The sequence below is a fragment of the Cynoglossus semilaevis genome, chromosome 8 (assembly GCF_000523025.1).
Source record: "Cynoglossus semilaevis isolate Cse_v1.0 chromosome 8, Cse_v1.0, whole genome shotgun sequence".
NCBI classification, from domain to species: domain Eukaryota; kingdom Metazoa; phylum Chordata; class Actinopteri; order Pleuronectiformes; family Cynoglossidae; genus Cynoglossus; species Cynoglossus semilaevis.
In genome coordinates, this window is record NC_024314.1 from 23583971 (window position 1) to 23607771 (window position 23801).

The following is a 23801-nucleotide window of genomic DNA, read 5'->3' on the forward strand; positions in this document are numbered from 1 at the left end:
AGGGGGGGGGGGGCCCCGCTGGGGGGGCAGGGGGGGGGGGGGGGCGTGAGGGGCTTCCAATGGAATATGGCACATTGAACAAGTGTCACCACTGCTGTAATGATTGAATGATAACAAGCCTCCAGTCACTAGGTGGCAGCAACGTATACAGTGGTTTGTATACATTTTTTTTATTTAAATTTGTCCCATTTAGTCCATAGAACAGTTTAGTTTAATCTAGTTTTAGACAAAGCGAAATCTAAATATATTATATAATTTAATATATTTATTATTAATATATTAAAGAAATATTTACTAAACAATTTAACAACATTTTTTTAATTGGGATTTTGTGGCAATCACAGGAAACTATGTTTTACTTGACATTTGTATTATTATTTATGTAGTTTATTTACTATAATTTGTTATTATTTATTCTGTATACTATATCATTTTTACATTATATTATAATGATTGACTTAATTATTTTTTTAAATCTATTTTTATCAGTTGACTCATGCATTTCAGTATCAGCAAACGTCCTTTAGTTTTTGTCAAGTTTTGGTCAAGTTTCCATCTTAGAAAACTAAGACCAAGTCTTTGACGAAGTCAAAAATGAACACTAGGAGGAAACGAAAGGACCTGGAGGAAATCACCCACACTGGGGCAATAACACCCCAAATACTGACAACCTCCAATGAAGGCAGGAGTCATGCTGCCATTTTTTTTCTTTTTGCTGTAAGGCAAAAGCTCTAATCACTCTTCCACCTCGTGACCCCAGCGGTAATGAAAAATCTGATACGTCCCAGTGGTATTTCCTTATTTGACTCTCTTATCTGTTGTAGTACAGAATACCTGACACAATACATCACTTACTTTAACTATCCTTGAAATACATCTAGAACCTGACTGGAGTCCACCTGCAGCTAAATCTCCGACTTTGGTTATAAAACTGAGGCGAGGCAAAGATCAGTGGAATCATTTAAAACATTTCCTGAGGCTCAGAGAATTCCCAGCAGTACTGTGGCCTCCATAATTGGGAAATAAAGAATGGGTTATTCAGACGCCCAGCGTTACAGGGTATGATCGGGGGGGGGGGGGGGGGGGTTACTAACAGATCTTCTGGTCGATCTGAGTGGTTTGGTTCATGACGATCTGTCGGAGCGACTCTCCGGTTCTGTTCGTTTTCTTGTTAACATGCTGCTCTGGAACCGAGACACACGGTTTACCTTTCAGAGAAGACAATTAACCAAACCACGCAGCCAAAAACCTGCTGAGGCTTTGGAACCGCTCCTCTGTTTTACACGGAGAACATTTCTGTAAAGACCAACAGATGAGCGTTCTGTCCAACATGACAGACAGGGGGAGATTTGCCAGGAAGGATGGGACAACTGTGCCAAACGTTGCCATGTGCAAGGAGACTCAAAGCTGTGGCTGCTGCCAGAGAGGACTCTACAACACAGATATCTGGATCACCAGTCTGACGGCTTTATTTAAAGAGAAGATTTTCAGATTTAACCAATAACTTGTTTTTTTACTCAGAGAGCTGATGCATTTTCTTTCTTTTAGTCTGACTTCTAAAGTCTGGCTCAGGGGCCAATAATGGCACATATATAGGTTTGATGTGGCCCATGAATAATAAGCAATTTTTTTTTTTTTTAAAGTTTGTTCTACAAGTGTTTTTATCAATTGGCCTTTTAACTACCTTTTATGTATTTTCTGCTAAGGTGTAGTAATTTAAATCAATTTTCACTAAGGGATTTAATGCTTATTCTCCGTTCAGTAGCTTGCTTTTATCTGTTTTTTTGTTTTGTTTTTTTTACTTTTAATTATAATCTATATTTAGCTCTGCTATTGACCTAATCTAGCTTTCTCTTTGCAATAATGTATTTTTTTCCAGCAGTCATTTTATCATTTCATTAATGAAGTAATATATAAATAAATGTAAAGTTAGGTGATGTTAAATATAACGGAGGGAATTAATTAAAAAGCAATCTAAAATTAGGTCTAAAGTTATATATATACATATACATAAATAAAATTTAATAGAATGTTGTGGCTCACAAATTACATTTAAAATGTGTTTTATTCATCTCTAGTTTGCACACGTAAATAAATTGGCTTCTCAAGATGTGCTAAATGTGTATGCATTAGTGTGTGTCTTCTCCAAGAGTAAAAACTGCCCCCTTGAGCAACAGCCCTCAGGCCCCCCCCCCCCCCCCCTCCCCCCATCCTTCACCCTCTCACTGTTTGACATTCCTGTCTGTCTCTGTCCATTTTCCGCCCATCGACTGTTTCTCCTCTCAACGCTACATGAGATCGCAAAAACCCAGTCCACTGAGTCCGGTGCTCTGCGTATATGGAGGTTTGGAGTCTGTATGTGAATTTCAGAACACTTCCTACAAACATTCTGTGAGCCTGTGTAAGTGATCAGTGAATACTGAAGTTTTCTGTTTATTAGTTAGAGCACCATCCATTATGCGAGCTTGCTATTGTGGAAATAAAGAGGGCAAGTCATTCAAAAAAAAATGTAATCAGAGAAGCACTTGTGAATAAGAGTTTCTCAGTACACAATACCTCTCATTAGTGTTGTAGTTATGTGGCTTTTTTAAGGATCCAGTAATTACAGTTTGTACGGTGAGGCTCTTTTGTGTTGGTTTTTGATAATACCACATCAAATGGAGACAACATTATAAAAGAAATACTAGATGTAAGAGTAAAGTACAGGTGTAAATACAACTGATTCATCTCTGTACTTCAAAGGTATCAGTACTTCCCATCAGTTCATCAGTTTTGTTGTCGAAATTGATGCAAGTTCACTAACTAGGTCTGAAAATTAATATTTATTTACCGCAAATAATTTGTCTTCCAATCCTTTATGCGACAGTGACGGGCCGAACAATGAAATACTCTTCCACTAGGCGGCACTAGATAGCTATAAAAAATTAAAAAGGAGATACTCTGAGCTGTTGGACAAGATCTTTCTCCGATTCCTGTGAGTATATCAGTGTTGTGTTCAACTAAACAGGCCCAGGTTTCACAGGCTGAGTGAGCGATGAAGACGTTTATATTTTATGACGTATACTTTTTGGTAAAACGTGTGCTGTGGCACACGGTAACAACAAAGGAACATCTTTATAAGGGTAGGCCGAAAGAACATTATTAAAAAAACATAATTTATAAAAACGAATGTCAATCAACAACTGTCTTCCTTTGACAATTGATGGATTTAAATTTAGTTTGACAATTGATTTAAATTTAGTTATTTTTTCAGTTTTGGAACAAGAAAAGAAAAATATTCTTCATCAACAATAAATAAATGGTTTCCACTTTGGGAAAACAGTTTTGCTTTTTTTTTTCCAAGGTTACTTGGATTTCAAAACACTGTTATTTTGAAGGTTTCAAATAAATAATTAAAATATAACTAACACTCTTACAGCTGTCTAAGGCTAATCTTGTCAGTCTGAGTGACGTTAGTAGACAGGAGGTTCTGAAAATTTAGTTCAGGTGGTTTTGAATTTTCTCACTATACTAGTAGTGAGGAATTTCAGTGGGAAAATATTCTCTGCATTGAAGATGACCTAAGATTTCCTGGGCTCAGATTTACTGCCAGGTCGCTTCAGTTCACTGTGTTCAGTCATTGATGAAAAGCCTATAAGTGCTGTTGTATATTGGACCTTCTTCATGTTCACATGTGCAGATGATGTTTCTATTTAAATGATCACGCCCTGCTCCTCCAGGGACTGCAGATGGAAGTGATGAGTAAACCCAGCTTCCTGCAGATGATGATGTCATAAAGAGCTCTGACTGCCCCCCCCGCCCCCCCCCCTCATTATTACAATAAATACTGTAATGCAAATTCACCTTTATCCACCCGTTTGTTCCCTGGACCATTTTGACATTTCTCTCTTTCTCATTTCTTCCTGACTTTCTGTGCTGCAACATTTATTTTCACTTCTATTTCAAGTGTTTGACATTTGTCTAAATCACTTTTCTCCAACCAGGTCTGCAATTATTTTTTAAATGTCATAGCGACATGTTTATTCACTGTTAATTTTCCTCAAAAAAAAAAAAAAAATCCCATTTTTATTGCTTCATGCTTGTTTTGGTTTTTTTTTCTCCTTTCTTTTTTAATGAATGTTTTTACTCTCACATCCCAGCATCCTCTGGGTCTCTCCCCCCCCCCCCCCCCCCCACCTGACTGCCTCTCTGCTCCTCTGTTTCAGACCGTCTCAGATTACTACAGATTGATTAGTGATGTTTACTCCCAGTAAGGATTGGGGCGGTCACTGGTTTTCCAGCGGGAGCACACTCCGTGCCATAAATCTGTCTGAAGACGTGAGCTGTGACACTGCTGTGTGTGTGTGTGTGTGTGTACTAGAAAAGATGGATTTCTGTGGCAGGTTGTTAGATTGTGCGTGTTGTTTATACACTCCTGGGGACCAACCGCAATCATGGGAAATGATAAAAAATGGTGGAATGTTACTTGAAGTGAAGCCATTTGCCATTTGTCACCTTTTAAACGGGGCAGTTTGGAGGTCAGAATTCTTGGCTTCTGCTGTGCTTAAATGTCGAAGAAAAAAATTGTTTTTGCGCCCGCGTGTGTGTGTGTGTGTGTGTGTGTGTGCAGGCTTTACGTGCGGGAGATTGTAAGGGAGAAAAAGTGATTCGTCTTGACAGAATGTAAAGCTGCATAAATAAAAGTTCCAGTGACTAAACAGTTCTTTTCACACTGTTCAAAATCCTTGGACTTATTGATTTATTCCAACTGCATGCTGCTCTAAGGCTGCGCTCCAAACCCTGACTGGGCATCAACAGGCACATGCAGCCCGGGGTCGAGCATTAAAAAGGATGAGAGGGTGTCAAGTTTGAATCCCATTCTGGCTGTGGTGTGTTCAGTGGGAACCAAGAAAAGCCTTCCTTCCCTGAGCGCTGCTGAATAAACACTGACATGAAGATGACACGTTCTGCCATGTGTGTATTTGTCTGCGTACAGCACGTAAAACTACTCAGACTTTACTTCTTCTACAGCAACTATATTTGTCGGAGGGCAGACACCTTTGGGGCCGGACATAAAATGAAAACATTTTTGTTTAACATTAATATTTGATGTTTATTATGGAGTCTAGATGAGGACCAGATCAAGCCCGCGGGCCGCCAGTTGATGGTCACTGTTATACAGAATGTGGTTTTCCACAGATTGTGACACAGTAAATACATGTTTACATTTTTGGTTTTTTTAAATGACATCACAGCCTTTATTTATATGATACTGTATTTCACAGGGACATCAATTATTCCACAAATATGAACTCAATTATGAACTAAATGCTATCGCCATGACACCGTCAAGCTTAACATTTCAAATTCAGTTCATATTTTCAAATAAAAGTATTTTGAAAAATAACTGAGAATACCTTTAGGCTGATGAAAATATAACTAAGAAGTGTATGTACAGTATGCTAAAGGGCTACACCAGTACTTCTCAAATAGTGGGGCGAGCCCCACTTGGGGGCACAGTGAGGTGCCGGGGAGGCATGAGGGGCTTCCAATGGAATATGACACGCTGGACATCAGTGTCACCACTGCTGTAATGCTTGAATGATAACAAGCCTCCAGTCACTAGGTGGCAGCAACTCATACAGTGGTTTGTACAGATTAAAATATACGTTATGACTCTATCAATAGTATTTTAATTCGCGGGGGTGTGGGTCGGAGGCGGGGTGGGGGACATGAAAACATTTCTGTCCCCAAGGGGGTGTCATGACAGAAAATAATTAAGAACCACTGGGCTAAACAAACCTCAAATTTAGTGAAAGATAAATGTTAAAGAGACTAAAGGTGCGAATTAATACACATAAAAACTGCATATCTACTGATGTTGCGTGTACTGTATGCATCACTAAACAAATTTCCTCCAGGTTCTATGGTATTTATATACAGTACAAGGAAGCATAACGAATCAACTGAAGCGTGGTGAATATGCCTTTATGCAAAACCGCTGGTCACCAGTTCAACTGAAGCAAGTACTTGCATGCTGTGAAAAGGGGGACATGCTGCCACACACGCTGTACACGTGTACATTCACGTGCACGAGGAACCTACGCAGTGAGTGGGCTTGTTGTTACGTCCCCCTCTGTTGGAGGCAGGAGATAACAAGCTGACCGTGTTCAAGACAGGTGTTCAAAAAGCAGGCGCAGCTCCCAGGAGAAACGATGGACGGACAGACGGAGCGGGAGGACGAGAAACAAAGTGGTAAAATGGGGAGGAGGGGGGACGTGGGGGGGGTTCTGACTGTGATGTCAGGTGAGAGTCTGACGAGGTAAACAGTCTGGAAGGTTGTAGGGTTGGATGTAACCTGTGATTTTTGTTCTAAAACAAGGAGCAAGAATCAGAGCTGATCTTCAAATCAACATAAACACCAGATACTGATGCTGATACTCCCTTTGTTGAGTACTTTCATGAGAGTACACACGCAGTAGAGACACAAACAGGTGGAGGTTATACTGTATCTACTGAGATAACAAAGCACTGACTTTTAACATCCTGGAATGTTTCCAAGAATAAAATACAGACGTCCGTCATTATGCTGACGACACTGTGATTTTCACTGCAACGTGAACTCTTAAAAACATAGAAAATGACAGGCTAATGGCCTTTTATAAAATTAGTCCAATCAGCATCATCCAAATGTGGAATTTCATCATTTATCATTTCCTTTCCGCTGCCAATGGCTACCATAACATTGTGATTCTTTTTTAACATCCTGGAACGTTTCCAAGAATAAAATACAGACGTTCGTCATTATGCTGACGACACTGTGATTTTCACTACAACATCTTCTACACATCCAACTTGAGTCTATTTAAAAAAAAAACATTAAAAAGTAAAAAAACAAAAACATGGACAATGACAAGAAAAAACACAAAAACCTTTCCACTGCCAATGGTTTCCATAATATTGCGATGTTTCCTGTTTACTTGACTTACTGGGCTTATGGGTCTATTTTGCCTTTTCACTGAGGAGTTCTCTCCAATATTGGCACCGGGGTAAATGTTGGCGCAGACGTACCATTGTTTATAAGCTTTAAGTTTTTAAGTTTTCTGACTCTGCCTAAATATTTAATTGACCTCCAGCAGATTTTACAATCAATGTAAAAGGAAAATGAATGAGGTAGAAAACTGGGGGAAAAAGGGAAAAATATCACATTTGAAACAAACCTGAAGCACAAACCGAGCTACTTATAAGGCCAATTACATTTAATCAATAACTTTAATGATTTTTTTTCACCCTTTAAAACAGATTCTTTTTCGTTTTTTTAATTGCTCGTCTCTAACCATTGCGCTGATGACCTGTTATCAGAGTAATTCCCGTGAGTCATGATCAGACCCTATAAGCTGATTAAAGACCTCAGAGCACTCTCAAGAAAAAGCCCGTGAAAAAGTCAATGGAACTAAAAAAGTACTACAAAAAATAGGAGCCTTGGGGCAAATCTAGTGGCTGACTTGAGTCGGTGATCCAGGCCTTCATGTGATAACCCCACAAAATCTCTATGTGGCAGTAGCTTCAATGTTGCCTTCATGGCATCAACAAATAAACAGTTTGCCGTTCTCAAGTGGTGCCCCACCTGTAAGCAAACCTACGCCAGGGGTAGATCGCTGCTCATTAAAGCCCCATTAGTGAGTCACATCATTACCTGTTTACTCCTTTCACCAACTTCGCCTCCCTGTCTCCTGCTCTCCTTCACTCTCTCTCTCTCTCTCTCTCACTCTCTCTCTCTCTCTCTCTCCCTCTGCCTCTCACTGTGTGTTAGCCCGCCAGCTGCCTCACACTCCAGAGGATATTCCAATTAGAGGCAACATACGCCAAAACACCAATGTGCAACGGTGGATATTCCAATTAAATACAACACACACAGGACAAATGCACTGGCAGGCAAATACTCAAACATATCGCTGGTGGACGTTCTAATTAGGCGACTAAACTTAGCACGGATGCCAACAATGCAGGCGGCTTAGGCTAGCCAGATAGTACACATGCACACGCTCTCTGGCCAAAAAGGAGTCGCAGTACTCCTTCACCCCGTAGTGGTAAAAAGAGCACAGACATCTGCAGTTAGTCTGTCGAAAACACAACCTAGGTTAAAGGTCAGAGGAGCTGCCCACAGTCATGAGGGCAACTGTTGAAAACTTTAACACTGTGTTCATGCGTCCGTATCTGGGAGATAAGTAGGACTGGTTTTTGTACTAGTTGTGGAAAAATAAAACAGGTTTAAAAGTGAAATCTAAATACTGTATTTCTCAAAGAAAAATCAAGTTTTCAGGCCAACAAGGAAAAATACCACTGCTGTACAAGAGCAAGGACACACATACTGTAGGAAGTACGCGTTAGGAAGTACTGTATGTGAAGTACACTTATATACAGGAATGGCTTTGAATTTTTGATTGATATCTCTTGTGTATCTTATGGTATATTTGTAGCCTGTGTGAAGGTTTACAACGGACAAGGACATGTGGTCACCAGGTGTCCTCTCAGTCTTACTGGGAAAATGATGAGTTTATGAGTCTCATAAAATGGGAAATGTCAAGCTAAGGCTGCTCCAGAGTTTCAGAGGAACCGATTATTATGAAATTTAACATAAAATCCTTCCGTATTTGTTTATCGGTGAACATGTATTCACTTAGTATGATATAAAACTATACATCTATGCTAACGGGCTGACTACTCACCCTCTCTGCAGACTGTGACGTGCCAAAGAAGATGGGTATGAACGCCAGCCAGATGATGCAGGTGGTGTACATGGTAAATCCAATGGGCTTGGCCTCGTTGAATTTCTCGGGAACCCCTCGCGTCTTGATGGCGTAAACTGTGCACGTCACCATCAGCAGGATGGAATAGCCCAGGGAGCAGATGAGTGACAGGTCGGAGATGTCACACTTAAGGACGCCGCGGGCCAACATGGGGTCCTGGGTGCGCTGCTCACCAAAGTCCACGACGGTATGGGGAGGATCCGTGGCGAACCAGACGAAGACTCCCAGGAGCTGAACTGAGATCAGGGAGAAGGTGATGACCAGCTGGGAGGCAGGAGAGATGAACCTGTGCAGGAGATGAGTGACATACAGTAAGGAGGAGGTGCACTCTGGGAAAACTGCTGTCAGACTGCTGTGTGAAGCCAAAACAAAACACACAAAAAAAATAACGCTAATTTTCTCCTCAGCAGGAGGTTTGGTTGTTTATGTCTAGGTGTGAATACATTATTTTAAAAATAATTCACCTGAATAAATCACTGCCTATGATATGGATTTTAAAGTCACTTTGTATTAATTTTATGTATGTAAATGTGTAACTGTCAATTTGTTTTTTGTTTGGCTAACAGTTCAAAAATATTTAAATTATTAGATATTTGTATGTATTTTGTCAAATCTATTTACTTCTGTCTATTATTTTAAGCTAGCATAGGCTAACAGTTCTCTCACAGGTGGCGTGTAGGTATCCTTAAGCTAACATTTGGCTAGCCTGCGCAAACCTCTAGCCGCCTGTGATCTGTTGATTTATGCTGTTATCCCCTTTTTGATGGGTTAACATTAAGCTAATGTTAAGCTACCATTAGCTACCATTAGTGTCTGCTGTTACCTTAGCTAGTTTTTGCTACATTTTTGACCAGGCTGGTACATGGCTCCAGTTTTATATGATTAACAATGTGTCCAAAAAAAGTCAGAAAAAAATCAACTTTACAAAAAGCCGTCTTAAGTGAAAGTCAGGGCAAGAAAAGCTTTGATGAAAAACAAAGATGACCCTGTGTGCAGCTACCGTTGCACTTTGAACCTGAACGGTGTTCAATTTTGCATTAACATTTTAGCCACTCATCGGATTCACTTCCTCCGAGTCACTCACACTGAGTGCAAACAGTACAGTAGGTGAATGTGAGTTCACGGCTCTCATCCATAATGTATGAAAGAGAAATGATGAATAATGATTACAGACAGCCTAGTAAAGTAGGCAGAAGTATTTAGAGGGTGGAACGGTTTACAAATGAATGCTAATAGCTGAGAGCCAAAACAGAGCAATTTGACTGTGACCTTTAGCCACGATGTCAAATCGCGGCCTGCGTGCTCTGATCACTCATTCATACCGAATGCAGGAAAAGTGTACAGTGACGGACGGCTGTTGTTTTCACCTGGGCGCTGTTACGGACTTCTTCCCTTGTTCAAATATGCGGTGTATCCTGTTAGTCTTTGTGAGCAGAGCGGCGTAGCTGAAACACATCCCTAAGCCCAGGAAAATCCTCCTGAAGGAACACACTCCCACGTCGGGCGTAGAGATCATCAGGAAGGTGATGGCGTAGCAGAGGAAGATCCCCGTCAGGAGCACGTAGCTCATCTCCCGGTCCGACGCTCGCACAATAGGGGTGTCGTTGTAGCGCACGAAGGTGACGATGACGAAGGAGGTGGCGATGATTCCCAGCATGGAGAGAAAAACGGGAACCACGGCCCAGGGGGAGTGCCACTCCAGCTTGATGATGGGAATGGGGATGACCAGCTGGGAGGCAGGAGAGATGAACCTGTGCAGGAGATGAGTGACATACAGTAAGGAGGAGGAAAACTGCTGTCAGACTGCTGTGTGAAGCCAAAACAAAACACACAAAAAAAATAACGCTAATTTTCTCCTCAGCAGGAGGTTTGGTTGTTTATGTCTAGGTGTGAATACATTATTTTAAAAATAATTCACCTGAATAAATCACTGCCTATGATATGGATTTTAAAGTCACTTTGTATTAATTTTATGTATGTAAATGTGTAACTGTCAATTTGTTTTTTGTTTGGCTAACAGTTCAAAAATATTTAAATTATTAGATATTTGTATGTATTTTGTCAAATCTATTTACTTCTGTCTATTATTTTAAGCTAGCATAGGCTAACAGTTCTCTCACAGGTGGCGTGTAGGTATCCTTAAGCTAACATTTGGCTAGCCTGCGCAAACCTCTAGCCGCCTGTGATCTGTTGATTTATGCTGTTATCCCCTTTTTGATGGGTTAACATTAAGCTAATGTTAAGCTACCATTAGCTACCATTAGTGTCTGCTGTTACCTTAGCTAGTTTTTGCTACATTTTTGACCAGGCTGGTACATGGCTCCAGTTTTATATGATTAACAATGTGTCCAAAAAAAGTCAGAAAAAAATCAACTTTACAAAAAGCCGTCTTAAGTGAAAGTCAGGGCAAGAAAAGCTTTGATGAAAAACAAAGATGACCCTGTGTGCAGCTACCGTTGCACTTTGAACCTGAACGGTGTTCAATTTTGCATTAACATTTTAGCCACTCATCGGATTCACTTCCTCCGAGTCACTCACACTGAGTGCAAACAGTACAGTAGGTGAATGTGAGTTCACGGCTCTCATCCATAATGTATGAAAGAGAAATGATGAATAATGATTACAGACAGCCTAGTAAAGTAGGCAGAAGTATTTAGAGGGTGGAACGGTTTACAAATGAATGCTAATAGCTGAGAGCCAAAACAGAGCAATTTGACTGTGACCTTTAGCCACGATGTCAAATCGCGGCCTGCGTGCTCTGATCACTCATTCATACCGAATGCAGGAAAAGTGTACAGTGACGGACGGCTGTTGTTTTCACCTGGGCGCTGTTACGGACTTCTTCCCTTGTTCAAATATGCGGTGTATCCTGTTAGTCTTTGTGAGCAGAGCGGCGTAGCTGAAACACATCCCTAAGCCCAGGAAAATCCTCCTGAAGGAACACACTCCCACGTCGGGCGTAGAGATCATCAGGAAGGTGATGGCGTAGCAGAGGAAGATCCCCGTCAGGAGCACGTAGCTCATCTCCCGGTCCGACGCTCGCACAATAGGGGTGTCGTTGTAGCGCACGAAGGTGACGATGACGAAGGAGGTGGCGATGATTCCCAGCATGGAGAGAAAAACGGGAACCACGGCCCAGGGGGAGTGCCACTCCAGCTTGATGATGGGAATGGGGACGCAGCCGGTGCGGTTGGCGTCTGGTCGCATTTCATACGGGCACAGCTCACAGGTGAACTCTGAAGCCTGAGGAGGACAGATTTGGACACATTTTATATTTAAACAAGCTTGCGAGAAGAGAAAAAAAAAAAAGCAGAAAGGATTTTTTTTCTCCACAGCTGCTCGTAACTGGTGTGTCTTGTCTTTTGTCACGTTGCAATTCTGTTTTCCATTCAGTGAAAATCCCCAAACTACTGTAAATGTGCCAACAGATTATCGATTCTGGAGCGAATGCATGTATCTGCAAAATGAGTATTGATCGTTGGCTGTGACAACCATCACCAGCTGCTGCTACGGCAGCTTGGTTTTTCTTTTCATATTAGGTCCTCAACAAAACTTATTTTCTTTTACACGTGAAAATCCAAGGGAATTTGTAAAAATGTACATTATGTTGACATGGGTTTCCTTCTGATGAGGCTTATAATTTTGGAGATTTCCCCTATTTAAGAAAATCAGAATCGTGTTGTGATAATTCAGGAACATCGAAGCACTGAGATCTAACGTTGAAAATCCTGGTCCGTACTTTTTCCTGTACAACAAATGTAGCACCAAGACACCGTGAAACCAAAATGGCACCTTTTATTTACTGAGGTGTGCAGAACGTGGCAACGTACACCAACGAAACAACAACAAAAATGCAAATTGATTTATGTTTGTGCCGAGTTTTACTGTGAACAGGCTGTGAACCATGAAATGCAACTCGTCCGTCAGCGTGGACTTCAGCAGAGAGTTTCCTGGCAGTGAAGAAGAACTGGAGCTGGAGCTCCGCACAAACACGCTTTACTCACCGCTGGTCTCATTCCATATCAGTCACAATGTGTGGGAGCTTTATTGTCGTTTTGAATTAAATCCATCCATCCATTCAGAACGGAAATTAACTTTTTTATGTTTTTATTTTTGCATGTTATTTGAGGAATTATTGTAGCAAGAAAAACGAACAGGCAAAATATGACAAATTATTTGGCTATCCAGCAGATAATTAATGTTTTAATTTTTCTAAAAATAATGTAATTATCAGTTTCTCATATATTTGTAACAAATATAGGCAAACATCATTTTTTCTCTCTCTTGCCTATGTTAGCAACTCTTAGCTACATTTGAAGGTTAGCTAGTTTAAATTTGTATCTGTATGTGTATAAACTATTTGTTTGAGCGTTGAAAATTTTAGCCTTTTCTATGCTAACTTTTAGAATTCCAAAGCTAACTTTTTGAATTTCAAATTTCAGATGGAAACTTGCTGGTTAGCCTGTTAGCATAGACTTGCTGGCAATATATTTTAGCTCTCCACAGTTAAAGAATGTAGAACTAGGTTGGGTTAGCTCTTTTTAAGCTAGCATTATGTTACGTTTACATGGATTTGTTACAGTATTTGTCTTGAAACAGACTTGCAGTGACTTACTGGCTACTTTTAAGGTAATGCTAATCCAGTCTGCTATAATGTAACTACATGCTAAATACATTGTTTAAATATGGTTAATGCAGTACTTGGTTCTGTTTGTAGCCCAGATGAACCTTCAGAGTTTTGGTTGAAATTTCCACAGTGCTTTTTTACTAATGTTGTACTAATTTCTACTGATTTATTCAATGTTTACCTGGAAGTGATATCCATCGCAGCGCTCGCAGTGCCAGCAACAAGGAACACCTTTAACTACTTTCTTCCTCTCGCCCGCCCGACATGGGACGCTGCAGACTGATGAAGGGAGAGTCGGGTCGCCCGTCCTCCAGCGCATGGCCTCCACCTGGATGGTGTTAAAATGGAAGAGTAGGCATTTAGGGTGTTGGCTTTGTTCCGTCAGGGAAACTGAGAAAACCTGACGTTGTTACGTCCATATATCCAAACTAAACTTTCTACATCCCATGGCGATGTGATGCAGTTCAAAGACGCGCTGCCATCTGTTCATCCTGACACGACTGTGTTAACATGCTTCTTTTTTTCTTTTTTCTTTTTTTACTCAGTGAGGCAGAAAGTGTTACTTTAGGGCAACCTAGAGAGCAATTAGCAGAAGCAGATCTTTAGATCATTTTCCCTAACGCTACCAGGCATAAAACTAACACAGACTAGTGAAGAATCCAGCAATAAGACAGCAATTACATCAGGCCTGAAAGGCCATGTATTGCACACGATCTTGGAGAATGTCGGCATATTCATTTTGTTGATTTCTTCTGGAGTCACTGTAGCAATAAAGTCAATTCCCGAGCTTAGGTTCATCTGGTATCTGTTTGTGTGCTTTGTTACACCGTTATGTGGATGTTGTAAATGTTCCTAATCAACTGTGTCACTGTAGCAACTCTCAGAGGGTCCTCGTTTGCAGAGGGTGCAGAGTAGAGCGGTGCATTATGGTTCTAAGGAACACAATGTGTCAGAGAACAGAAAGTAGAAAAACTCATCAGGGACCAAGTGAATGGCCTTGATTTTATGACTTACACACAGAAAAAAACAAACAAAAAGGCCCAGACGTAGAGTATTATGTAATTATGCCGTGAATGTGTTGACTATAAAAGACGCAGATGCACACTTTGTGTCTACAAGTGAGTACATGAGCTCACATAAGGCCTATCAAATATTTATCAAGCTTTCTCGCTGCTTAAAGAACACATTAGTGCATCTTTAGTGTTGGATATCAAAGTGGAACGTTGAAAAAAATTGTTAATTAATAAAAGGTCATCATCGGCAAACTGTTAGAGTAACGTTTACTGCATGACAGAAAACAAAGAAAAAAATCTTACTCAAGTAATTTGGTTATTTTCAACAGGCCATAATAAGCAATTGTTGCTGCAGGGACTCATCCCTCTGCCTGCACTTTCTCTTTTCTCTCTTTTATTGAACTATTATTTACAAAATGTAATAATTGATTCCTAATCTTTCGTATATTTTTATATTTAAGCAAACAATATTAAATTGATTTAAGGAGAAATGTTATAATGAACAGCAAATTCTGCTTGTGTGGGACAAATTACACCTGTGTTTATAGCGCTCCCGCTGGTAACAGAAGGTATTTTCTCTTTTTACTTACCCTAAAATATATTTGCGGTTACTCCACCAATAAAAGTAAAATTTGGCATTTATTAGTCCTCTTTAGAAGATATATTTAAATCTTTCTTAAAAAAAAAAAATAAATAAATTAAAGCTTTAAATCTTTTTAAGATATATTTAAATCTTTCTTAAAAAACAAAAAAAAAATAAAGCTTTAAATCTTTTGGTATTTCTGTTTAATCCAACTTTGGTTTTTGTTCTTTGAAGGTGTGTGCTAGAGGGTTTTTTTCTTCCTTTTCTTTACCTGGTAAATTTATGACCAAGGGAACAATATTTAAATTTGCCCTGGTGTGATGTGTTAACTTTACTTCAGCGTCTGTGCGTGCGTTTGAATAAAGTTCTTCAGCCTTGTGTGGGTGTGAGGCTTTGAGAGGATTTACAACATGAGCTTCACAAACTTAAAAAAAAAAGAAGAAGAAAAGTTTATTAACCAAACTTGAGCACAGTTACTGGGCTCAGGTGTTCAGTACTTGGCGTCTGTGTGCTTGATGGTAAAGTATCTGTTCGTGTGTGTGTGTGTGTGTGTGTGTGTGTGTTACCCTCTCACCTTAAGGTGTAGTTTATTGGTCCAGGAGCCAATAACTCTGTACTCGGCGATGGATCTGTTGGTGATCTGATACTGGAAGATATCATATCTTCCAGGAGCATCTCCATTCTCATTAAAAACCACTGGTGTACCAGCACTTCCTGTAAACACACGGAGCAGATACTGTCAAGAAGCAGTACTTCACTCCACTCGAGTATTGTGATACTTTTAAAGTCAAAGAGTTAGTAGGCTCTGTTTTTTCTAATGAATATTTTCAGCAGCATCTTTAATAAGAAAATAAACCCCGTGTATCCCTGCAGCTCCACTTCCTCCAAATAAACAAGGTCAGACTAATGACCGTTTATTCAAATGTTGCTGCGGCAGCAAATGAGATCATGGTGTCCTCGTAAAACACTGAGAAACCCTCATAAGAGAAGGATGGAAGAATGTCAGAAATTATGGAATAAAAAGAGGCAGTAACACATTACAAATGCAAATACACAACAGTACATGGTCACTAACAAAAAGCACAAATATTTTAAGGATTAAAATTATGTAAAAACTAATATCACATGCAAAAATCCTTGAAAAAAAATACTGGAATCTTCTTGTATAGACACTGCCCCCTGTTTGTGTTTTCTCTTTTGTTGACATTCTTTTGCAAATGTCAAGGCTGTTACTACGTGCAGATTAATAGGGGGCAGCAGAGCAACATAATGCTGCCGATAAATACATAGAATTATCAATGAATACTATGAAGTATTTGTTTCATCAAATGGAATGGTACATGCTTGGATATCTCTCATACCTATCTAAAAGTAGCGTGTAGTTGATTTTTTTGTGACACAAAGAAAGGTGTACGGCTCCAAACATCACTGGACGCTAAGCTACTAGCGTACATTGTGAGTGTATCAGTATGATATAGTCACATGTACGTGCACTTGAACTGCATTTGCAGTACATACTGTAATTTGGTTACAAATACTGACACGAAACACAATTTGTGGAAATGTGCATTGGAACTGTATTTACAGTATAGCGCACCCTGCAGGGTAGAGTAGAAGAGCTAACACAAAAAATAATACTAATATTAAATTTGCTCACAATCAACTTGTATAAACCTGTGTTTCCCAAACTTTTTTTCTGGGGATCCATATTTTAAAAGTCACAAACCTTCGCGACCCAAGTCATGGACGTTATTCGTAAATTCCTGAGGGTCGCGACCCATTCTTTGGGAAACAATGGTATAAACCATAAGATGAAAGTACTGTACTGTTTGTAAATCTTTGCATACAGGCTAACACATAGTGGACATTTCCTTTTTTTATATTCAGTGTCTTTTTGGAAGACTTGATATTATAAGATGAAAGTACTGTACTGTTTGTATATCTTTGCATACAGGCTAACACATAATGGAGATTTACTTTTTTTATATTCAATGTCTTTTTGGAAGACTTGATACCTGCTATGATTTTTAAGTTTTCTGAGCAACAATAAGTTTTGGCAAAAAAAAACAACCAAAAAACTTCTTTTGATTTCTCTACATCTCACCCTGCCTGTGGTCTTTTATGCAACAATATAATCAAATCAAAGTGCAGAATCTGGTGTAGCATAAAGGAAAATCCAATTACGCTGAACATGTGAAGAAAGAAACGCAATATGGAAATCCCACCTGTGTACTATAAGTCACTGACAGTGAGGATGTAGAAAAACAGCAACCAAGTCAAGGCAAAGCAAGAGAGCGTGAAGCCGTGGGAAAATAAATAAATAAATAAAGATTAGAAATTGATTAAAGCGGCAGTGCAAAACTTCTGTCGCCCCCAAGAGGAATCCTGAGTAATTACCCGAATATTACAAGAGTCCTTGCTTTAATTTGCTCATGCCAGTGAAGGAGAACAGGGTTTGGTGGTGATGTGGGGTATATATGAGTAACGAGCAGCATTTCCAGCAGAATATAGATATATTTATAAAAGAAGTGACACGTCAGGTCGTTTCTATTTTTTTTTTTTTTTTTTTTTTTGTGGCTGTGATTTATGCCCTGCTTCTTTTCTGTCTCTCAGTAACAACATCATTTGTTTGGCTGTTTCAAAACATGCACTCTGTCTTTTTCTCAGAGTGGGACACAAGTGGTCCATATAGACAGATAATTTTTTATCAACAATAATAATTCTGAAAATATACACAAATGAAATGTAACTTTCCTTTCCACAAACTTTGAAAAACTTTCAGCTTTTGCTTTCTCTGTATATTTCTTTTATAACTAGAAGATATTTTTGAATTTATATTTGTACTTAAATGCATAAATGATGCTCTGACTTGTTTTCGTTAGCCTATTAAGAAAAACCCTTTGTAATTTTATTCAATTTTAATGGTTCTGTCTTCTGCTTAGCATATGCTAAGTACCTAGCCTGCTAACAGCCATCTTCATCTCTTTGTGCCAAATTTATTACGAATTATTACTTACTAATGTAATAGTTCCATCTCATGGATTTCAATATTATTGTTTGGCATTTTCTTTTCTGTTTTATAACTAATTTATATGGATATTTATTATGTTCTTTTTTAATCTTTTGTTCTTTTACCATTAGCTAGAGCCCAAAAAATGATGTTGAATCCTTTGGTTTAGATATATATTTTTTTACATTAAATTGAAACTTTTTAGAAATAACAACCTTTATGCATAGAGCTGGTCAGATTTAAATTTTTTATGTTTTTTTTAGAATGTTTTGACTGCTTATTAGTAGATGCTAATGTTGATGCTGCTACTTTGCGGTAATTTGGGGATACTTTAAATGGTTCCTACCCAACAAAACGTTTAGTTGTCATTTTTGTGACGAAAAATAATCTTAACGGCAAAAAATATGTAAATTGTATTCACTTTGGTTGTTATTTTTATTAAAGGGAGAAAAGAGAGAAAAGTCAAGGTTACTTTGGGCCGAGCTCTTATCCTGTCACCCAGATACCAAATCTATGTCTTTTCATTTCTTTAGAATTTTGCATCATCTCTGTTCCTTTATCAAGTTAGTCTTTAATCACACCTCCTTGTTCTCCACACACACTCTGGTCCAATTTTCTAAAAATAAAATCAGTGTTAGTTTAGTTCAATTAAAACTTTGAAAGAAGGCAAATTAAATTAGGCAGATACAATATGTTTCCCCCGTATCTTTTTTGATGGACGAGGGTTTATAAAGCAGGAACAGCGACACAGTAATGTCTAACTTTCCTCCGATATCTTTTGAACTGACATCCTTTAGTTATTGGTCTTACACCAGACACGGTTTCTTAGATCTCATTAAGGATGCAGTAACCATAAACACTCGTCTGGAACGGTGACACGCTGACAGACACTTTAAATTATGCAAAGTTTAAGGACGTTGTTTGCCCTGAAATCAAACGTTATCCTGGGGGAAAAATGATTATTCAATCTCGGGGTGTTTGCCTCAATTGCCAAGTGTGGCGTCGACTTTAGAAAGCAGCAGCAATTACTGCAAACACGCAGAAACCGCAGCGACAGGTGCTGGCCTCATCCAGTCAGTGTGATGGAAACACAGGCTGATGAGAGATTTGTTCTGAAAAACAATGACGAATCTTTGATTGTTTCTTATCGGTTTTTGCATTTAAAAAAAACCCAACAACAATAGATTACCCTATGTAAATTATTCTTACTTTTTTATATTTGCATAAACAAGCCAAGTCCAAGGCAGTACTTACTCATAAAAAGAGCACTGCAATGTATAATATATAATAAGTTTATACAAATCATCCTACAAAATATACACAAAAATGGTAAATAGCAAATGTGGCCACAAATAGCTAAGCAGCTTGGGAAGTGCTAACGTTTAGCAAAAGTACCAAAAACCAAAAAAGAATACCAAATATCACCAAGTAACTGCTAAAAGTTATTAAAGTAAAAACCTAAAGTTGGACATAAAAAACAATACTTATCTACTACTGTATCTACTCCCAAAAGTTCTAGGATTAATATATTCTGTCTAATTGCTGAGTTTGGTCCTCAGGCCTGAACTAAGTAAAAGCAGGAACATAACTCAGGTTTTACTCCTGTTTGAGGACATAAGGACAAAAGACGTTCCCGGGATGATCATTTCCGCTGAACTTCTCTTCTCAGGTTTTACTCCTGTTTGAGGACATTAGGACAAAAGACGTTCCCGGGATGATAATTTCCGCTGAAGTGAAGACACTTCTGTCTTTTAAAACTCTTTTGAAAAATGGCGGTAATGCAAATATATACACTAATACAGCAACCAATGACCCGGTGTTCCTGCTAATGTGGTACTTAAATATTTATTAATTTTAAAAAGATCTAGGTGCAGCACCCCTTTGAAGTCGGTGGCATTTCCGCTAGCAGTTGTTGGTTCTACTAGCCGGAACGCTAACGAAACCTACAACATCATGTGACATTCCAGGACACTTCTCCTCAAATATAAATATAAAATGTTGCACATGTTTGAATGTTAACTGTCCCATTCATAGTTGGGTACAAGTCTTAAGTTTTGGGCTTAAATAAAAACAGACATAAACCATAACTTTAACTTTAGCTTTAGCAGTAGTTAGCATGGACGAGTGAGAACCAACAACACCTAAGAATGAAATATTAAAATACAAGTAGAAAAATGTAGATGAGTCATCAGTAGTGAATGTTTATTCAGCGGCAGGAGAAGGCTGACTGGTAGAAAAGACAAAACCAGTGCGTGGGATCAGTAGTCAAGACGTCACGAAGACTATAATTCCCCATAATCCTGTCAGCCTTAGAAACAAGAGAGGAAAAAAAGTGGAAAGGATGAAGGGAAACTAACTGAAGTAAAATAATAACACAGCCAATCCGTGTCCTTCTGAGAGACAGATGCCGAGACACAAGCTCACGGCGAAGGGCGAGTGAACGAGAGAGAGAAAAAGTGACAGAACACGTCGGCTCCTTCATCTGCCTGCTGATTAAATATGTTGCCCCTCAATCCTAATAAATGGACCGGGAGTGAATAACTGAAAGAGGATGCTGCGAGCCACAAACAGCTGTTTCCACTCCTACTATGCCCGTCCTCCTCCTCCTCCTCCTCCTCCTCCTCCTCCTCCCCTTCCGGAACCCCCACTCTGTGATTCCCCGCTCTCTGTAGAAGCGAGTGGAGTTTAACTCAGCACAGAGAAAAGCCTCCAGACTGTGTGGGGATATCTATTAGCATATGCCTCAAAACCTGGCCGGCAGACAGAGGTAGAAAGAGGCAGATGGAGGGAAGAGGTTATGTATGAATAGCCTCCGACAATTTCTTGTCGCTGGAATTCTAGATAGGAGTAGACACGAAAGAAATGAGAGGGATGGATACACGGATGGAAGGAGTCAGAGAGAGGAAAAAAAAAAAGAAACCCCGAGGGCTTTTCTTTATTCAGGTCTTTTGACAAACACTCAGCAAGAATAACAAGTGTAACGGCCATCGTGTACAAGTCAAAGCTGAAATGTTTGTGAGAGGAAATGAAAAATGTAAAGCACAATGCAGCGTGCTTTAATAAAAGATGGGGCTCCGAGTACAACACACAGAATGTGTAACCAAAAATCTTTGGTTTAGATCAACTCGCACAAAAGGAGATTTGCAAGACGGTGGAATAGTGGTAGGATTACTGTCAGACATGCAGAAGGTTCAGGGTTTGATTCCCAGCTTGGGCACAGATGCTGCGGTATATCACCCCGTTGAACCCAGCTGAAGAGACGAGAGTGGTTAGTAATCCAGCCTTACAGCTAGAGGATCACCGTTCGATACCCACATGGTCTTTCTAAATACTATTCACTCTTCTTTGACCGAAGGTGTGAATAGATTCTGTGATCTTTGAAGGAGGAGTGACTGACTACATGCTCCCCTGTTCATGTAATGAAACGCTTCTGAATTTCATTAAATGTAAAAAAAATCCTTCATATTTTCTCAGTGAAGACTGAAGACTGAGACAGAGCAGCTGCTTCACCGGCTTACTGACTGTTTATTTAGGTCTAGTTGTTTTGTTCCATTCTGAAATCTCTGCATCATAAATATATTATGTACAATATTTTACAGCCTGATAAAACTATTTTCTGTCTATTCCTACCCAACTATCCTCAAGGCCATACCCTCCTCCTGCCACAGCGGCTCATCTTCCTTCCTCCTTTAATTCCTCCCCTGTTCACATCATATCACAGCTTATGTAAGTCCAACATCCCCTCCTGTGTTGTGACTTACAGTTCTGTTGCATTAGAGCCCGGCTCTAAGATCACATCATCTTATTTTATTTTTTTTTAAGTAGAGCTGTTATCACTGCACTGCTCTGAGGAGGAAGAAAAATAAGCACAGACAAAGAGAGAGTGAGTGTGTGTGTGTGTGAGAGAAACACAGGGCAGATAATGGAAGCAGCAGAAGACAACAACGTGTCGTTTCAGGAGGATCCAGATGGGCCTGGTCATGAATGACAACGATGACAATGGGAAAAACTGTGAAAGTGAGATGAAGGTTGGAGGGACAGGGGGGGGGGGAGTCGTGAACAAAAGAGCGATTGTTTAAAATGGAATACATTCAGTTCCCTGTGTTTGAATGGTTAAATCCAAAGGAGCTCTGTTTTGTCGTGATCTTCTTTTAACGTAGCACCAGGGAGGAGTAAAAACAGCAGGCGGCGAATACAGAGGAGACCTGAACTACTACACTGACACCAAGACACGGAACAGTGGAAGAAAGCAGGAGCTACACATTAAACATATTATTAAATATAAATATATAGATTATTAAAAATATATTAATAAATCAGCGCTGCATATAACCTGCACCCCATCATTAATCATGAATACATGTAAAAACACATTTTGAGAGTCAGACCATATAAACATACATTTATAATATTAAGATATGTATGCTTACATATATTCAACATAATGCATATAAATATATAAACCTACATGTACATAATAAAATATATATGTGCATATATATTCATATTATCATTACAGCTCTATGATGTGTCATATATATATATACATATTTATATATGGATAAATATATTTATATATATATGTGTATGTCTATATAAATATCTACCATCACTACTTGCACATACTCCTAGGGCTTGAAATGGAGGCTTCAACTTCAACAGGTTTGCATCAGACCAGCCTCACCCATTGCAGGGGTTTAAGTAAGTCTACGGCTGACAGGTTGACTGACACAGTTGTCAAATGGATTTGGAGGTGTTTGTAGAAATGATTAATATTCTTCATCCATGTGTTTGAAAGCGACTGGATGTGTTCTTTCGACCCACTAACATTATGCACGGAAAGACTAAAATCCAAATCAAATCAACAGCACTTTATTCTGAGTTCTCGTTTAGCAAAATTTGCCCGACATTCTTACATTATAATAAATTCATTGTAAACAGATGTGGAACACACCTGATGCTTTTGGTCATGTTTCTTTTGGAATTTAGATGTATCTCGATAAATCATGATTGTTTGTGAATAAAAACGCCCAAGATAAATTATGATGAATCCCCTGTGATTATATAATAAAAAAAAATTTAACCATGAGAGAGCCCTCATAAAAATATTTGTATATAAATATATATATATACATATGTATATATATGTGTGCATATAAACATATATGTTTACATATATGTATACGTATAAATATATATGCTAACAAGCTATTGGACATATATGCATACATATATGTATAAATGTATGCATATATACATATATGTATACGTATGAATATATATGCTAACATGCCATGTTGGACTGTGTGCATACATTTCGTTATGGAAGCTTTTCACCTGCTTTTCGAACTGAATGTATTGGTATATTGGTATTCAATACTGCCTGTGTATCAGGTATGCAAACCCTTGATGTGCACACACCTATGCTTAGCAGCAGCAGCAGCAGCAGCAGCAGCAGCAGCAGTATGTAAATCAATACATCCTTGAGCCAATGCTGTTCTTTGTTGATCTGTCACCACCAAGCCTTTTCTAACACTTTTGTTGCTTTTGTTGTTGGTTTTTTTACCCTGCAATCCATTACAAGGACTGACAGAGCACGTAGCAAAGCAACACAGTGTCAGAATTCAGAAATGCAAGTGTGTTTTTTTTTTTGAGCACAGTGCAGTCTCTGTCAAAAGATTAGCTTTATTTTCGCTTTGTCTCCACGGTTGATCGACTCACATCGTTTCTGCTGCAATCTCACTGTCAACAACACGTCTCAGGACAAAACAAAATAATG

General features: G+C 39.1%; 1 protein-coding gene across 9 annotated transcripts in view; it reads right to left on the reverse strand.

Moving 5' to 3' along the window:
• The window catches only part of grm8a (glutamate receptor, metabotropic 8a), a 269940-nt gene that overhangs the window by 67398 nt on the left and 178741 nt on the right, over nucleotides 1–23801 (reverse strand). For 5 of the 9 annotated variants that reach the window (XM_017034395.2, XM_025057310.1, XM_017034393.2 and 2 more), the window contains 5 exons: nucleotides 15587–15726; nucleotides 13598–13744; nucleotides 11919–12032; nucleotides 10157–10464; nucleotides 8709–9075 (listed from right to left, as the gene is read on the reverse strand). In XM_017034395.2, the coding sequence (XP_016889884.1) occupies nucleotides 8709–9075; nucleotides 10157–10464; nucleotides 11919–12032; nucleotides 13598–13744; nucleotides 15587–15726 (1076 nt within the window). Of the gene's footprint in view, nucleotides 1–8708; nucleotides 9076–10156; nucleotides 10465–11610; nucleotides 12033–13597; nucleotides 13745–15586; nucleotides 15727–23801 lie in introns of all 9 variants that reach the window. The other 4 variants (XM_025057309.1, XM_017034397.2, XM_008315790.3 and 1 more) reach the window with 1 other exon arrangement.